Here is a 19,155-nt window from a genome sequence, read left to right on the forward strand (position 1 = left end):
GAAGAAGGCTGTAGAAGGTAAGGCACTGCCCCTGTATTGAAATCAGGACAGGTTGGAACTGTGTCTTATTTGTTGCCTGCATGATATTTGTTTACGGTAGTATTTTTAGATAATAATGAAAACATTAATGTATTTCCATTTGTTTCAGTTACAGATGTTTGGAATGATAAACTTCCCTTTGGATAACCTAAATCATATTGTCTCTAGGAATGGTAGATATTAAGAATTAGACCAAACAGAGAAATTCGTGCAAATGTATTCTTTCAATTTGATTATTTTCACTAAGTCATACTGCCTCCTAGATAGAATGAACAACTTTGATTATATATTCTTTATTGTTGAATTCATGTTCATAATTAAGTGATTTAAGTAATGTGTTGTGGGCAGAAACTCTTCCACTTAGCAGAATACTTATTGTGTAATAGGATCGAGTGAGCAAGGAGAGCACTATCATTTCTTAGTCCTACTGTGTGCCAGGCTTTCTCAGATATTCTCAAATTACCTTGTCCCATATAATTCTAATAATCATCTGGTGGAATGGAAATTTTTACATTTAATTTAATTAATGTAGACATACAAGCCTTTGACTTTTTACTTACTATACCTCAAGAATGTTTTATTCAAATTGAGTTCTATCCATATCTAAAACATTTTTTCTCCACTGCGTGTCTTCCTTATTTATTTTGTGCAGACAGTGTTTATAAAGTGTGATATTTCTTTTTCTCATCATTATTAGAAAACATGGTGCCATAGCACAGATGCAATGCTTAGCTGGCCATATTTGCAAATTGGCCTAATCTCATAAACTGGTTGAGTGGGCATAAATTACAAAACACAGATAGATGGTGTTTTTTTTCCTTGGTTACTCTGCTGTAGTTTAAGAATACAGTTTTACTTTGATAAAATGTGACACACACCAATCCATTCCCTCCCGCCCTCTCCTTATTTTGCTCTAGTCTTGTTTATTTAACGAACTTTTTTCAGTGGCTAACCTATGACAGGTACTGGGTTTGCAGAAAACAAGGTTCAGTGGTGCCTCGCATAAAGAACGCCTCGCACAGCGAACGCTGCACACAACGAACTTCATTTCATGATTCATACAACGAACTTCGTTTCACACAACGAAGTCGCCCGAGCTTCCACGACCGCTTTGCCCGAGCTTCCACGATCGCTGCCGATGTATTGCATCCTTCCGCGCAGGCACTGCAGGCAGTCGTTAGTCACTGCGCTTAACTTAAGCACGTATCGCGGCAATCGTTCTTCATTACGAATTAAATCACGCACGTATCACGGCAGTCGTCCTTTTAAGTTAAACTCAATATTTTTTTTATATCATGGCTTCTAAAAAAAGCAGGAAGGTGATTTCTGTTGAAATGAAACAGGAAATAATTAGAAGGAGTGAATGTGGGGTAAAACAGTGTGACCTCGTCAAAGAGTTTGGCCTCAGCAAGACCACCATTTTCACCATTTTGACAAATAAGGATGCAATCAAATCAGCCAAAGTAGCCAAAGGAGTATCAAAACTATTTCATGAAAAACATAGGTCTTCAATCCACGAGGAAATGGAGAGGCTATTAGCGATTTGGATTAAGGACAGGCAGGTGAAAGGTGACGTAACAACCCAAGATATTATCTGTCACAAAGCCAAGAGAATTTATGATGATCTAAAGAAAAACGTCCCTGGAAGTAGCAGCAATCAAGATAATGAAGAAGAATTCAAAGCCAGCAGGGGGTGGTTTTTTAGATTTAAGAAAAGGTGTGGAATCCACAGCGTTACTATGCATGGTGAGGCTGGCAGTGCTGACAAGAAAGAAGCAGAAAAGTTCTCTATTAACTTTCAAAAATGTATTAAGGATGAAGGATACTGCCCACAACAAGTGTTCAATGCCGATGAAACGGGTCTTTTCTGGAAAAGAATGCCGAGCAGAACCTTCATTTCAAAAGAGGAGAAGAAATTGCCAGGACACAAAGCCATGAAGGACAGACTTACCCTTATGTTTTCGTCTAATGCTAGCGGAGACCTCAAGATCAAACCTCTATTGGTTTATCACTCTGAAAATCCAAGAATTTTCAAGAAAAATAACGTTATTAAGTCCAAACTGCCCGTCCATTGGAAGTCCAATCAAAAAGCCTGGGTGACCCAAGTTATCTTCAACGAATGGATTCTGGAAACCTTTGCTCCTGCCGTGAAGAAATTCTTGCTGGAAAAAGAACTGCCGCTCAAAGCCCTTCTGATACTTGACAATGCCCCTTCTCACCCAAAAGACCTAGAGGAAATATTGCAGGAAAATTATCCTTTTATCAAGGTGCAGTATTTGCCACCAAACACCACATCCATTCTTCAGCCAATGGATCAGCAAGTTATTGCGAACTTTAAAAAACTCTACACTAGAGCCCTCTTTAATAAGGTGTTTGAAGAATGCGAGTTTGGTGGAGACAATATGACTGTCCGAAAGTTTTGGAAGGAGAAATTTGATGTCCTTATGGCAATACGACTTATACAGAAGGCCTGGGAAGAAGTGTCACAAAGGACCCTCATTTCTGCTTGGAAGATGCTTGTGCCTTCGTGGACCCAGGAAGAAGCAGTAGTTGATGACACAGAAGTGGTGAAGGACATCATCACAGTGGCCCAAAGGTTGGAATTAGAGGTAGAGGAAGAGGATGTAGAGGAGCTTATTGAGGAACACGAAGAAGAGCTGACAACTGAAGAGCTCCAAGCACTTCTGGTCCAGCAACAGGACAATGCTCAAAGGGAAGCGTCATCTGATAACGAGGAGCAACAATCAAACAATCAACCAATCCCAACTGCTGACATCAAGAACATCCTGGTCAAATGGAAAGCAGTTCAGGAGTTTACCAATGCCCACTATCCGGATTCAGCTGAAGCAAACAGGATCAACGATCTTTACTCCGATACTCTTGTCCGTTATTTCCTGCAGATGTTGGAGAAAAGAGAAAAACAAACGACTTTGGACAGGTTTTTCATGAAACCATCAGCCAAAAAGCAGAAAATGGATGAAGATGTGCAAGATTCGGTAGACTCTACTTAGTCTGTCTTAAAATTAAAAAAATGTGTGTTTTTTTTTAAAAAATTATGTTTTTAGATGTATCTAAATAAAAATAATAACAAAAAATTTATCTTTTTTTATGTCATCTTAGCATATTTTATGCTACAGAACGAATTATTTTTTTAACATGTATTGTTATGGGAAAACGCGTTTCACATAACGAACTTTTCGCATAACAAACTTGCTCCTGGAACGAATTAAGTTCGTTGTGTGAGGCACCACTGTTTATGTATTCATCTAGCTTGAAATACATTGAAGGGAGACAAAAACAAACAAAGGAAGAAATATACAAAATTTTAACCTTTAATAGGTTTTTAAATAGCTATAGATGACAACAGAGAAAGTTTGGGAGTGGAGACAACCTCCTTAGACTGGGTGAACAGGCTTTTCTGGGGAGGTGAAACTTGAATTGGGATTTGAATGGTAGGTGGGACTAGCAGTACAGAAATCTGGCAAAAAACATTCTAGACTCAGAACCACAAGTGCAAAAGTCTGGTGTGGGAGTAAATGTGTTGAAGAATTTTTTGAAGTTCATTGTGATGGGAGCATATTGAAAGGGAAAAATACTAAGTGAGGTCAGGAATGTAGGAAACATAAATCATTGCTTGAAAGCATATAAGTGTTTTAAGGAAGTGGGTAATATAATCTGAATTATTTATTTAAAAACCTTCCTCTAGCCCTAGCTGGTAGCACTTGATGCATTGGAAAAAACCCAGGCATACTTCCTAAATCAGGGACTAATTAGTTAAGTATAATTAAATCACACAATTAGTGACTATACTAGATATTTTCAGTTTGAGTTGTTGTTCTAGGTATGAAAATGACACAATCCCTGATCTAAATACTACTGGACTTACTGAATTTTAGGAGTGAGACTGGAAGTCTGCATTTCAACTAGTGTGAGAACCACAGGTGTGCTAAATATGCACCTGTTTTCCCAAATGCAGAAGTGGGAGGAGCAATAGAAATGTATTATCCTCCCACGAGTGAGATGAGCCTGGAGAAGATAGTAATTAGATTGAAGATTGAGTACTTAGATTGACTAGTTACTTGTAGAGATAGTATTTAGATTGAAGGCCAGATACTTTCTGAAAATAAAATTGAGAAAATAATCCCATTTATAGTAGCATCAACACTAATGAAATATATAGGAATAAATTTAACCAAGGTATTGAAAGATCTGTTCACTGAAAATTATGCAATGTTGATAAAATATATTGAAGGTGATACAGAGAAATGGAAAGATCACTCTTATTCATGGATTGGAAAAATTAATATTACAAAATTCCCTACTGCTGAAAGTGATGTACAGATTCATTGTGATCTCTGTGAAAATCCCAATGGCATCTTTCACAGAGATTAAGAAAAATTTGTAAAACATTTTTATGGAGCCACAAAAGATCCAAATAGCCTTAGTAATTTTTCAGCAAGAAGAAACAAGCTGGAGACATCACACCGCCTGATTTCAAAATATCCTGCAAAGCTACCAAAATGAAAACAGGATGGTACTGGCATTAAAACAAACATATAGACCAAAGAGACTGAGAGATCAGAAATAAATACGCACATGTAAAGCCAACTGATCTTCAACAAAGTTTCCAGGAACACACAATGAGAAAGTATAGTCTCCTCCATAAATAGTGCTGTAGAAAAATATGGGGGTGGGTGAGTAGAGACTTCTTAAATATTAGAGGAGATCCAAAATTCATAAAAGAAAAAAAATTATAAAGTGGATTTCATCAAAATTAAAAACTTCTGTTCATGAAATACACCATTGAAAATGAATACATAAGCCACAAGCTAGAATAAGATGTTCATAAATAATATATCTGGCAAAGGTCTCATATTCAGAATATATACAGAATTTATATAACTCAATAATAATAATAAAAAAAAAACACCTCTAGTTGAAAAAAGAGTATAACATCGAATGGAGACCTATCCACAACATCAGAAGTTATTTTAATAGCTAAAAATCCTTTCAAAGTTTTCATAATTTGTCCTTAGGGCAATACAAATTAAAATCACCCTGTGGTATCACTTTATCCATTTGAATGGCTAAAATAAAAAACAAAACACCTGTTAGTATTAAATGTTGTTAAGTCTGTGGAGCAATTGAAGTTAAAAAATTGCTCATGGGAGTGTAAAATAGTCCAACCACGTTGGAAAAAGGTTTTTTTTTGTTTGTTTGTTTGTTTTGTTTTTGAAACGAAACCTACAGAGTGCTCCCATGATTCTAGCTCCAGGTGTATATGTTCTGTGAATTTCCTTCCCCTGGAGTGTTGAGATTTATGAATATGATGGAATAGTGATTCTCCAGACTGGGTTACATTATATACTAATCTAACCTATTGGACTACAGTGAGATTTTCCCACTGGTTTTGAAGACTTTAGCTGTCATGGTGTGAGTGGTCTCAGGGTTAGGACCTGTGGGCATCCAAGAAGTTAAGAGTGATCTCTGCCCAACAGCCAGTAAAGAAAAGGGGGAGTTTTGTCTTACAACTACAAGGAACTGAATTCTGCCAACACCTGAATGAGCTTGAAAGAGGACTTTTCAAGCTTCAATTGTGAATGCAACCCTAGCTTGATTTCAGTCTGCTAAGATCCTAAGCAAAGCATTCCATTGTGCTGTGCAGACCCAAGGTTGATGGAAGCACTAAGATTATAAATGGGTATTGGCTTGAGCTGCAATATTTATAGAAGTTTGTTACACAGCAATAGAAAATGAATGCATACTATTTATTATCGCTCCTTTGCTGCACTTTATTCAATAGTTTCCACTTGCTGATCATTTAAACTCTTTTTTTTTTTCCATCTTTATCTCTCTGACAATGTCATATTCCAATTGTAAAACCCTATTTGGTCTCTCTGTGAAGAAGGAGGCACTTAAGTGGCCCATTATGTTGTGATCAATCCCTGTTGCCCCAGAGTAGGAATACCAGGTTTACAAATCACAGTGTGCTTGTCTGGAGGGTCTGTATACTTTATACACATGTCTAATTTGATTCACATTCCAAGGAAGGCTTTATAATTAATTCCGCTGGGTTTTCACCTCCACCAAATACTTTTTTTTTTGTATTATGTTTTCCCGTCTCTATTAGCTCATATTGTTTCCAAAGGTTGAATCCCATTTACTCATTACTGGCAAAGAGATCTAATCCTTCAGACCTCTCTCTCTTTTATTTCTCTGTTTTTAATGGTGCATTACCAAAAATGTAGGGCAACTTTAGAAATGTTTCAAAGGCCTTGCATTTATTAAAATGACCAAGCATTTTATTCATGAAAATTGAAATAGGAATAAAGTGATTTCAAGTCAGGATCCAAACTGCTTTCCTCAAATATACAGATTAAATGAACATGCTTTTAGCTTCCTCTTCAGATTTCACTTTTCTATTCAGGATTCCGCTGATAACTGAATATCAATTTCCAACAGGAACAAAGGGTTATCAACGAAAGCCTTTGAGAGAATAGTTATTGTCACTACTTTGCCACCTTTACTCAAGACTTTTGCTCAGGCTCATCACTAAACTATATTTCCTGGTGAGCCAGAGTTCAGCCAGATTAATGTGATTCTGTTCTTATGCCATCTAATTTGGAGTGTTGTTTTAACTATGGATTTAAAAAAAAAGTATATTTTTATTATTGATTTCAGAAAGGAAAGAAGAGGGAGAGAGTTAGAAACATTAGTGATGAGAGAGAATCATTGATTGGCTGCCTCCTGATCACTCCCTACCCCCAATACACACACACACACACACACACACACACACACACACACACACACACTGGGGATCCAGCCTGCAGCCCAGCACGTGCCAATGCTCTTTCCACTGAGCCAAACCAGTTAGTGCTTAACTATGGATTTTTGAGGGGCTGCATGATTCACCAATAGCTCAGTGAAAAGAGTGCTAGAATAGAAGCCGGGAATCTGATCTTTTGGTTTGATTATCCCACTTTTGCACACGTATTATTTCTTTGAATAGCATTGATCACAATTGCATTTTATTGTGTGCTTTTTTTTTTTTTTTCTGATTTGTTTATCATTTAACAAAACAAAGTTCCATGAGGTCCCAGATGAGAATGTTCTGCTCCCACGTGGAGCACATTGCTAGTCATAGATTGGACACATTCTAATATTTGCTGAAATCAGTTAAATAGCTCTTGAATTAAAGCAATAATTCAGGCACCAAATTGGTATAATATTATCTTTCTTCTCTGTGTGTGTGTGTGTGTGTGTGTGTGTGTGTGTAATATTATATAATTTATTTCTCATGACACCTTATTGAATAGGGAATAAACATCCCATTTATGGGGTTAAAATAACATTTGTGTTATGTATGTTTTTCCTAAGTAAAACTATCAAAATTCAAAATTAAATCTGCGGAGCCAGCTTGCCAAGTTAAGGGAGGGGACATAGGCATTCACTCTGTTAGAGAATCAAGCAGTGGGCTTACGTGAGGTTCTTTTCCTTTTTCAATGAGATCAGATTAAAGTATGGAAAGTAGAATTTTTAGAGGGTGCCACCATCTTAAAACTCTTCCTGTGCACACACCTCCTCCCAGTTATTTAATTAAACACAAATGTAGGTAATATTGTAAAGAGATTTTGCAGAAATAATTAAGTCCCCAAATCAATGGATTTAAAAACAGGGAGATAATTCAAGTGGGCCTGTTCTAATCTCATGAGCCCTTTCAAAGCTGTCAGTGTACTCTGCTTGCTTATAGTAGTGGGAATTCCACAGATGCACACGAGCTGGCCTGGAAGAAAACAAATGTTGCTCAGGTGAAAGAAATAGTAGCAGAGTATGCTGAAAAAAACTTTATCGTCAGGAATGGCTTATCCTCTGACTGGCTGCGTGTGTTTAGTTACTGTCACCTCTATAAGCTGTAGTAGTACTCTTCATGGTAAAACAGGAAACTTGTACTAACTATCACCTAGTGTTGCCAGGGTAAACTAACACATAATTGACCTGAAGGCATTTCACAATACAAATGTAAGAGGAGCCTTCGCTGGAAATTAGGCTGTTTTATTTTCCTATTTTGCCTTTATTGAATCAACACTGTATCCCTCAGAATATTCGTCAGTATATTTTATTCTGAAATATTTGTGTTAATAAAAGGCATCAATTGTCATATCCAGGTTGAAGAGATAATATGCTTTCTGTTACGTTGTTCTAGTACTTCTCACTTTAAATCACTACTATTTTGTTTTTTATTCATCTCATCTAATAATCAGTAAAGGTCAATACAATCTTGAATTACCTTGAACATGAAGAATGTTGGATATTGTGAAGTAAATATCTCATAAATTAATCCAACTATATTTTTACTTTTTTTGGTGCAATTTATATGAAAAAGATTTTTATGGACTCTTTCCCTCTCCCCATATAAGAGTCTGTACCTATTCTTTAATAAATTCCCACCTTTGCTATACCAAAAAACCAAAAATTTCTTAGAATTTATAATAATTAAATATTCACTAATTTTTGATAGGCAAATCTAGTGAGTAATAATGAAACAAAAGCAGTTTTAATAATTTGCGTTCTTGTTAAGGAGGACACATTTGAATGAACAATGGGGGCACACAGGAACCACCTAAGAGAATGAGGCAAATAAGGAACACGAAAGAATGGAGGCAAGACAAGGTTCTGATCAAGCCTCAATTTTATTCTCTGAAATGGCTGTATTTATACAGCAGAAACAAAGGGGGGCAGGATTGCTTATGCAAAGGGGTCTTTGGCATCTGGCAACACAGGATTGGCTAACTGACAGGGGGGTGTAACAGTCCAAGGTGCAACATTCCAAGGCTGGGCTATCTAGGGGGGAGGATCAGGAAGGGGAAATGGCAGGAAGATGCTAAGCAGGAAGATGCTAAGCTGCAGGTTAATCTTATCTTCTGGCCAAACCCTCAGGGCACCGCATAACTTCTGCTAGAAGGAACTTAATTCTATTTTCTTAAGACTGAGTTGCTTGCCTCAACTCTGCTGGCTCCCAACAACTTGATCTCTCCATGATTTCTCTTGATGCTTTTTAAAATTTTGTCTTAGGATTTAAAACCTAATTGCTTAATAGACTCAGTGTTTTGGAGAACTGAATACATAATTTTCATATTTCTTTCTCCAGTACTAATTCTAAAGTCTTGTCAGATTTCCCAGCCATGTCCACACATATCAACACTATTTTCCTTTTCCCACAAGTCTGTGCAATTGAGGTTCCCAGCATGCCTAGGAGCTAAGACCACAGGAAGAATGCCCTACATGTTTACAATGAGACAAAATAGGGAAATAATCAGAGGTATGAACTTGCATTACTTGTTCCTTTGGGTGAAACAAGCCTTTCCGAAAGCCTTTTTAGATCCCTCTTGCCAGTTTCAAGTACACATTTGCTAAGATAAGTGTGTTTGTGTTAAGCAGTACCTACTACACCTACTGCATCAGTGGTAACGGACACGGAGTAGATAACTGAAGTACCATGGGATACATTCAGGGGTAAAGATAATGAGATAAGCACTTTTATTATCTATAGAAAAATTAGTGAGATTATTAGATGTTTCCCTTTCTGCAGTGCAGAGGGCATCAGGGAGCACGGAACCCTGCTCTTCTAATTACTGGAAGAGCAAATGCTCGGGCATGGGTAGAAGTAGGAATTTTAATGGCCTCTGTGGCAGGGACAAAATAATAGAAGAAGGAAAATCAGGGATATTTGTATACATAAAAATATACTTGGAGAGCTTAAGGAATAGAGAGAGAGCATGAAGTGCTCAGTAGTCACAACTGGTTTTGTAATACCAAAGCAAGAAATTCAATTTAATGGAGTAGAATATGTGTTTGTGCATATATCTATATCTATATCTATATCTATATCTATATCTATATCTATATCTATATCTATCTGTGTGTGTGTGCGTGCGCGCGTGCGTGCGTGTGCGTGCACGCATGCATGTGAGAGGAGGGATGAGTAGTTTATTTAATCTCTTACTGAACATTGGCATACTTCCAATCTTTTGCTATTATAAACAGTGATGAAATATATGACATTATGCTTTTATCTTGTTTATAAGCAGCTGTAGCTTTAGAATAAAGTTGAAGAGGTACAGTTGCCAAAGAAGAAATGCAAATATTATTTTGAAAGCTACTATCAATTTGCCACACATAGAATTTGTCCCATTTTTATATTCCCCAAAGTAAGCAAGACCTTGTCTGCTTTCTGCCACAGCTTTGCTAACAATGTTGGCATATTTGGATTTTTCTTAATTTGAAGGTGGAAAATTATATATCAGATTCATAGTTCTCCTTTTGAGTGAAGCTAAATACCTTTTCATATATTAAATGGTCATTGGCACTTATTTTTCTATTAACTCTCCATGTTGCTTGAACTCTATTTTTTAAAAATTTTATTTATTAAATCAGTTAGGGTGACATTGGTCAACATGAACATATAGGTTTCATGTATGGGTTACAAAATCTGTGTATTGCACCATGTGACCACCACCCAAAGTCAAATCTTCTCCTGTCAACTTATATTAAGACCCATTTATCCTCCCAAACCCTTTTTTCTAGCAACCATCACACTGCTGGTTGTGTTAATCAGTATCAGTTTTATATCTCACATATTAATGAATTCATAAGGTTTTTACCTTTGTCTGTCTGACTTATTTAACTTAGCATAATGTTCTCAAGGTCCATTCATGTTGTTGCAAGTGGTGCCATTTCATCCTTCCTTATGGCTGAGTAGTATTTCATTGTATATATGTACCACATTTTCTTTATCTATTCCTCTCTCACAGGACACTTTGGTTGTTTCCATGTCTTGGCCACTTGGAAAAATGTATCATTACCTCCTCCAGGAATGATGTATTGAGATTTTTATAGCATGCAGTACTCACCTTAATATGGTCCTTAAATCTAGCTGGGATGAATAAATGATAAAAAAATATTAGTGTGAATTGAATAATAGACTACTTTGTATGACATATGAGTCTCAAAAATTTTGCCAGTCTTCTCATGTACATGACTCCAAATATGTATACTGTTCACTTATTAATTAGTGAGTACCTATGTTGAATAATTTCTGATAATCAATTACTATTGCAGGCAAATATGTCAGATATAGACAGCTTCAGTTTTTCAATTGACTTTTTTTGTCTAATATTTTGTACCTATGAAATTAAAGGTGAGATGTTATGACTACCTCTAAACAATAAAGCTATTTATATAATTTGATTATCAGTAAGAATAAATGTATTTCCCTAAAAATAATTAATGGTGATATGAGGGAATTAGATTAGTAGCTTCTACAATTTTATTATTTTCAATACCATATTTTGAAAATATATTCCCATAAGACTGAATTTATTAATTAGTGATTATTTAAATTTGTATCAGTCATGGTATTTTTTTTTTCTTTTTACATATTGCCAATCTAGGTTGATATTTTTTTCTACCCTGTGGACCTTAACTAAAGTAAATGTATGTTTTCCATGATATTTTTGGAAAATTCAAAAATACTTTCATAATACTGATACTAACAAAAGGGTCACTAGAAATATGAAAATATGAGACTGCAAAACAATGAACTAATTGGTATTTAAAGTATCTTCTGATTTAAAAACATTATGAATCTTATGTCTATACCATGAGTGATAACTTGCAGAATGCCAGTTTTGTTTAAAGAGAACTATGAATTTTATATATCATTACTTGTCCCAATAGACATCATATAAAAGTAAGATAAAGGATTTAATATATAGATGTATAAATAGATATAGATGTAGACATAAAACCTTTTAGTATTGTAGATTTTAGGGATGAATAAAAAGAAAAGTTTGTAACGCAGAATGATTTTACTGGTATTACATTTTTCCAAAGTAAAATTGGTACAATTACTCAGTGAAATGCAGAGTATGTTTAACAATTTAGAAACATTTCAGTAAGTAGGTGAAAGAAAATGAGTAACTTGGCTGGCTTTCAATATAGGAAAAAAGTAGAAAGGCCAATATCTGTAAGGTTTAATTTTGGTTTAACTAGATTATGTTAAAAACTTTGTCATTTATTCAATTACTTCATGTAGGTAAATGCAATTTTCAAGTGCATTACAAGGGTCCCTAGTGCATTTTTTATCTAATCTACAATAGATTGAACTTCAGCAACTTGCTGACTAATCAAACACCAGAGATTAAAAAAAATACCTCTTGAGTTTTTCTCAGGCGTGTTTTCCTATAATGACTTAAAAAAGGTATTTTTGTCCCTTAAAAGAGACTTTCAGGAAAATGTAATATATAGTAAAATCTAGGTTCATAAAGAGAACAAAGGTTCCAATGCCATGTGGGCATACACCAGTTGTAAGAACTTGGGGAAATTATTACTCTTTCTGAACCTCATATTCTTCAGATATAAAATGGAGAGTGTAATAAGGTGGATATTCTTGTTTAACTAGCTCATTCAGTAATCACTCTCTCTCCACATCCTCTGTAATACATTCTAATTGATGGCCACATCCTGAGAATTCTTAGTGCTGTGGACTACTCTCTATCATGCCCATAGACTTTTCCTAAAAAATAATGCTTTCATACCAAGTTTCAGGGACTTTCCCCCTAAAACAACATGTATGTGGTTGTGTTTGGTATTTTATTTATATGATTTAATTACATTCAAGTGAATTGATAAGATATAACCATGCAAATAGTTTTGATTAGATTGAAAAGTCTATAAAGGTGAAGCACAATAATTATTCAACTTTGTGTAGGTAAAACAATAGTAAATGATTGGATATATAAATATCTAGGATTTGGCACTCAGCTTCACAAGTATTTTAAATTATCCATTCATTTCAAAATAATAAAACTGGCTATTAACAAAGATCAATTATGTGTATGATTCATACACTGGAATCTAATCAGCAAGCCAGAAAAAATAAAATGCATGGTCCTACATAAATATCTTTTAAGTGTTTTACATGAAAATGAAATATTAAACTGAATTCTAATATTGATAGTGTAGTAAATGATGATAAGCTTTGTTCCTGGTAGCATAATATTGGGACAAAAAGTGATTTAAAGGCACTGGGACATCATAAACCAGGAAGAGTTTATTCTTGAAAAACTTCAACTGGAACAGTAGAATTATGAGTTTGAGTCTTTTTTTTTTTTTTTTTTTTTTTTTTTGTCAAAGGACATTATCCCATCTCCTGGTAATAGTTGCAGAAAAGCACAGCCTGATCAGCTTGGAGTGATAAGAGAGACAAAGAAACCCTAAATCTGTGCATAAACTTTGCCTCAATCTCTGGCTATGTATTATAATATGCAAATGAGAGTGAAACACTGGGGCCAAGAGTAAAACAGACAGAAAGATCAGAGAGAACTCTAATTTTAAAAGACAGAGCTACATAGATTGAATTTTTTTAGTTTGCTGCTTTCTACAGTGACTTCACAGGCTCACATATATTTTATTAGCAGACAGACTACAAGGTCATCTATTACAAATATAAATAAAGGAATTAAAGAAAATGATTTTAATGAATGAGCAGATAGGAGATCTCTACAGATAAATGGTAACTATCAATGGCAGGGGTGTGGGATGACAGGATAAAGGAGGTGAAGGGATTAGCTAAAGAACATACATATAGCTGAAACCAGTTTGGCTCAGTGGATAGAGCATCGGCCTGTGGACTGAAATGTCCCAGGTTTGATTCCTGTCAAGGGCATGTACCTTGGTTGTGGGCACATCTCCAGTAAGAGGCAGCTGATCGATGTTTCTCATCGATGTTTCTAGCTTTCTATCCCTCTCTCTTCTTCTCTGCAAAAATGCAATAAAACATATTTTTTTAAAAAAGAATATACATATATGCATACCCTATGGACATGGATAATAGTTTGGTGAGGGCCAAAGGAAGAGAAAGATGGGTGGAGGTGGGTAAAGGGTGGTGAAAAGGGAGACACCTGCAATTATGTCACATTAAAAAATTGTTTAATGAAAAAGAAAATCTTAGACCTGAAAAGTATGGTAAGTAAAATAAAAAGACTAAGTTAGATGCTTCAAAATTTTGAAGATGTGACTGGGGTTAAGGAACATGAAAATAAATCTATTGAAATTCAGAGATCTGATTAAAAGAAAGAAAGCAAATTGAGAGAAAATTAACAGAGTTTCAGAGTTCTGGAACAATAAATAATTTGGATTTATATGTCACATTTATTGTCTATACATATGCATCTAGCTGATAAAGGGCTTATATCTAAAATATATGGAAAAAACCCACAGCTCAATATATAAGAAGACAAACTTAAAAAATATAGGGTCTCCCTGGCTGGTTTGGCTCAGTGGATAGAGCATCAGCCTGCTGACCAAAGTATCCCAGATTCGATTCCAGTCAAGGGCATGTACCTTAGTTGCAGGCTTCTCCCAGGCACAGGCCCTGGTCAGGGTTGTGCAGAAGCAACCAATGGATGTGTTTTTCTCACACTGATGTTCCTCTCTGTCTTTCCCTCTCTCTTCCACTCTCCCTAAAAATCAAAGGAAAAAATATCCTCGGTAAAGATTAACAACAAAACTAGAACAACAACAAAAAAAATAGGGTAAATTTGGGTAGACACTTACAAAAGAAGATATACAGAAGACCAATAAGCATATTAGAAACTGCTCAACATCTTTAGTCATCAGAAAAATGCAAAATAAAACCAGAAATGAGCTACTAGTATGTGTCTACTACACTTCCAATTAGAATGGCTACAATTTAAAAAAAAAAGGAAAAGAAAATTAAGTCTAGAATGTGTAACAACTGAAATGTACATACATTACCGGTGGGAATCAAAATATATGACTATTTTGGAAATGTTTGGCAGTTTCTTAAAACTTAAACATATGCTGGGTGGAGGTGGGCAAAGAAAGGGAAAATTGGGGACATCTGTAATAGTGTCAACAATAAAAAAAACTGAAATATACTCTTACATGCTGCATATATCTCTATAGTCTCTTTGGAATAGAGGCTCCATGAATATGACAGATAACACTCTCCCATGCCCTTCCCCCCCAAAAAAAAAAACCCCACACCCCACATACACAGTGGTAACATGTGTAATCTTTTGAGGCTTTGCCTGAAATTGGCACATTAAAATTTCTATATTCATTTCATTGGCCTAAGCTAAGTAAAGAGTAATAGGGTATATTATGAGTGGTACTTCAAAGTCATGTGACAAACACTTTAGATGTTAATTTAAATCAAAGGACAGTGTAAAAAATTATATTTATCACAGACAATATAGGGACTTTTACATATTCAATAAAGAAACAGGATAGGAGATGACAGAGTTTTGGTTAATGGCTATGAGAAGAGAAGAAAGAAAAATTAGGGTTAGAGCTGAAAAGGGGCTCTTTTGAGTACTTACCCAAGGACAGCATGCTTGGTTGACCATTTTCTAAAAGCAGGAGGAAAAATGTTTCCAACCAGATTTTCAGCAACTTCACTGTCCAGATTTAAAAGGACTTCATGAAAGTATCAAAATTAAAGCTCATCCTTTCTCTAATTTTCTTGGAATGATCACTAACATTTGCAAATATCTTACAGTATGTAAAATGTTTTCTTTAAAGTTATCTCACTTATCCCTTTAAAAACCTTAAATAGTGACATTTATTATTGAAACTGTTTTATAGATGAGCAAAGATCAGCGAAGTAAAGGGTCCAGTTGCACGTAGCCATAAAAAAAAAATCAAGGCTAGAAAACAAATATGTATCTTTTAATGCTACTCACACAGATTTTTACATTATTTGATTGTTATTACTCCAGATTTAAATGCATAGAAAATGTTTAAAAAATACTTCCATAATTGAATTTATTCAGATGAGCAATTGCTGCTTTGGTTCAGTAAGAAGAACATAAATCACAAGTCTATAGGAATTATTCCCTTTCAAATTATTATTTTTTGAGTATGAAGAACAAATATTTATTTTCCTTCAACGTTGTCCATGTATGATCAGAAAATAAGAGCAATTTCTCAAGTTTTTAATTGTTAGTGTGAGACAATCTCTTTTTTCATGTTACAGCTAAAGCAGATGGCATTAGTATTCCATTTTTATAAAGAAGCCAACAGATGCCCTCAAACCCTTGCCCGATAGCAAAGAAGCAATATAGTGGCTAAACTAAAAGCTCAATCAGGCCTGTTCCTCTTCTTATTTATTTATTTGATCCTCATTTGAGGATATTTTTCCATTGATTTTTTTTTTAAAGAGTGAAAGGGAGAGGGAGAGACAGAGAGAAACATTGATATGAGAGGGATACATCAATTGGTTGCCTCTGGTATCAAACCCAAGATCCTGGGCCAACTCTCTCTCCACTGAGCCAGACTGACTAGGGCCTCTTCTAATTTTTTAAAAATAAATTTCATTCTATTTGTTTTTGATTATTCAGAATCTTGCCTCATATGTGGAATTTCTTCCTCAACTCTAGAAAGTTGATTGCAGTAAGTGACAATTAAATTGCAGTAATCATAATGTCTTCATTAAAAATGTGTTACATTCTAGTCAAAATATGACGATGTTTTTTCTGTTAGTTCTTAGGCTGCTGAGTTCTCATGGGACCTGCTTAAAACATTGAATTAAGAGACAGTTGTTCCAGCATATGTTACTTTTGGCTTTCTTAAGTGTTTATTAGTGAAGACCCTCTATTGAATTCCCTCTACCTCTCTGTTTAAATTTTTTTAAGGGTTAAATTGTCTTCATTATCTTACAGGAAGCAACATCTTTTGGTTTCAACCTAAATGTTTATGTGTTGCCCATCCCCGCCCCCTGCCCCAGGAAATGGTGCCACACATAGCAATAGGAATAAGAACAAAGAAAGAAAATCCTTTATTCCTAAAATGTTCCATTTTTTTATGTTTTGTAACCAGAGAATTATTTCAATGCTCTAATATTGAATTCCCCAAAATAGGTTCCACATATATAAAAGAAAAGGTTTTAAGGGCAGCTATGTTGAGACACACTGAATATGACCTCTTCCTTTCAATATTTCTAATGTACATATTGAAGCTCTGAGAAGAATGCTAATAATAAATTGCCACTTTTAATATCCATAAGTTAAAGACTTATAAGGACAGCATTTAATTTTTTTTCAAATAAGTAAAAAGTACCAAAACTCATTTTGTGTAAGAATGTGATGGCAGAACAGAAAATCATTTTGTACACTTTATAAACAATAATTTTGTTGATAGCAATTGGATCTGATAACACGATCCAAATGCAAACTACTAAATAATGATTTTTGTAATAAAACAAAATGTAAGTTTCCAACAATAAAAACTAATAAGTAAACTAGAATAAAGTTCCATGATAAATGCTCTGTAACTATTAAAATATCTTGTTCAAGAATGCTATAATGTTACTCGCAGTGTGTAAAAATGATTAGTATAAGCTAATTTAAGCAAGTCAGGTTATTCTAGGTTACAGGACAGAACATGATTCTTTGATTTCACACATACACTTAAGCAGGGAGTTAATTTACTAGTAAAGGTTCTAGAAAGGAAGAGGTAGAGCTGGAACCTATGATGGAAGCCACATAGACAAATAATGTTGCCCTGTGTGAGAAAGAATTTAAAGTCAGGTTATGTTATCTTATAGCTAGAGCTATACTTTACCAAAGATATGGTATATGCCAGAATATTCTAAATTTTTTTTACATGAATTCACTTATTGAATCATTACAACAGTCCTATGAGTTAAGTACACTCTTTATTTCTGTTTGCTAGATGAGAACACTAAGCATAGAGAAGTTTTCCAGGTCATATGTGGTAGAAACAGGATTTGTACCCAGATAATAACATTGCTTCAAAACCTGTTTCCTTAATACCTCATAATAATAGAATGAAAGTTACTTATTCTTCTAAAATTTATTTTTAATTGGATATATTGGGGTGACTTTGATTCTCAAAACCATACAGGTTTCAAATGGACATTCAATAAAATGTCATCTGCACACTGCATTATGTGCCCATTGCCCCAAGCAAAGGCTCTTTTCTTCCCCCTCTTCCCCCCATTCTGTACTTAAGCAGAAATTAAAAACCCCAGAATACCTATCATCAATAAACCAACAATTAACAAGTTTTGGTGAGGATATGGAGAAAAGGGAACTCTGTGCACTATTGGTATGAATGCAGATTGGTGCAGCCACTGTGGAAAACAATATGGAGGTTCCTCAAAAATTTAAAAATAAAACTGCCTTATGATCCAGAGATTATACTTTTAATTCAGAAGAGAACATCAATTGATAGGTATCCATTGCCACATTAATTACAATACAATAGTCAAGCTATGGAAGCAACCAAAGTGCCTACTAATAGACGAGTAGATAAAAAAAAGCAGTGGTACCTACATACAATGGAATATTACTTGGTCATCAAAAATTATGAAACATTACCATATGCAACAGTATGGATGGTCTTAGAGGGTATAATGATAAGTGAATTAAGTCAGTCAGAGAAAGACAATTACCACATTATTTCACTTGTGTGTTAAATCTAAAAACAAACAAACAAAGAAACAATATAAATGAACAAATAAAACAGAAACAGGTATGTGGATACAGAGCCTGATGATTTCCAGATGGAAGGGGAACTGGGAGACTGCAAGAAAAGGTGATGGGATTGAGAAGTACAGATTGGTAGGTACAAAATAGTAATGCAGATGTAAAATGCAGCATAGGAAATATAGGCAATATCATTGTAATAACTATCTGTGGTGCCAACAGGGTCCTGGAAATATCAAGGGGAAAACTTTGTAAAGTAAATGATTGTCTAACCACTGTATGGTATACCTGAAACTAATACAAAATACTATTGAATATAAACTATAATTTAAAAAATAAAATTAAAAAATTTAAAGAAAAAAAAAGAAGAAACTGAAATCCATTTGCCAGGCATGTTATAGAAGGGAACTCAAGCACATATAATTTTTCAAGCCTAAACTTCTAATTCCATAAAATTCTTAAAATATGAATTGTTTAGTAATAGTGCTTATTGAATCTGCATGTTATTGAGTATCATGGGGTGTAGCTTTCACTTCTGGATTCTTCACTGTGTTTCAAAAAGTCAACAATACACACCTGT

The 19,155-nt window shown here is 34.8% G+C and overlaps 1 protein-coding gene and 1 long non-coding RNA gene across 2 annotated transcripts in view; both read left to right on the forward strand.

Annotated features, from left to right (window-relative positions):
- Window positions 1-3,273, forward strand: part of LOC311628228 (tigger transposable element-derived protein 1-like) — a 457,475-nt gene extending 454,202 nt beyond the window's left edge. Inside the window, exon 2 of the mRNA XM_084895274.1 lies at window positions 1,031-3,273. Within this exon, the coding sequence (XP_084751400.1) occupies window positions 1,335-3,050 (1,716 nt within the window). The 5' untranslated portion in view covers window positions 1,031-1,334 and the 3' untranslated portion in view covers window positions 3,051-3,273. The remainder of the gene's footprint in view (window positions 1-1,030) is intronic.
- LOC311628242 overlaps window positions 1-19,155 on the forward strand; it is a 1,314,020-nt gene that overhangs the window by 461,936 nt on the left and 832,929 nt on the right. The window lies entirely within an intron of this gene.

Source organism: Pipistrellus hanaki (genome assembly GCF_964339955.1).
Source record: "Pipistrellus hanaki genome assembly, chromosome: 9".
Classification (NCBI taxonomy): Eukaryota; Metazoa; Chordata; class Mammalia; order Chiroptera; family Vespertilionidae; genus Pipistrellus; species Pipistrellus hanaki.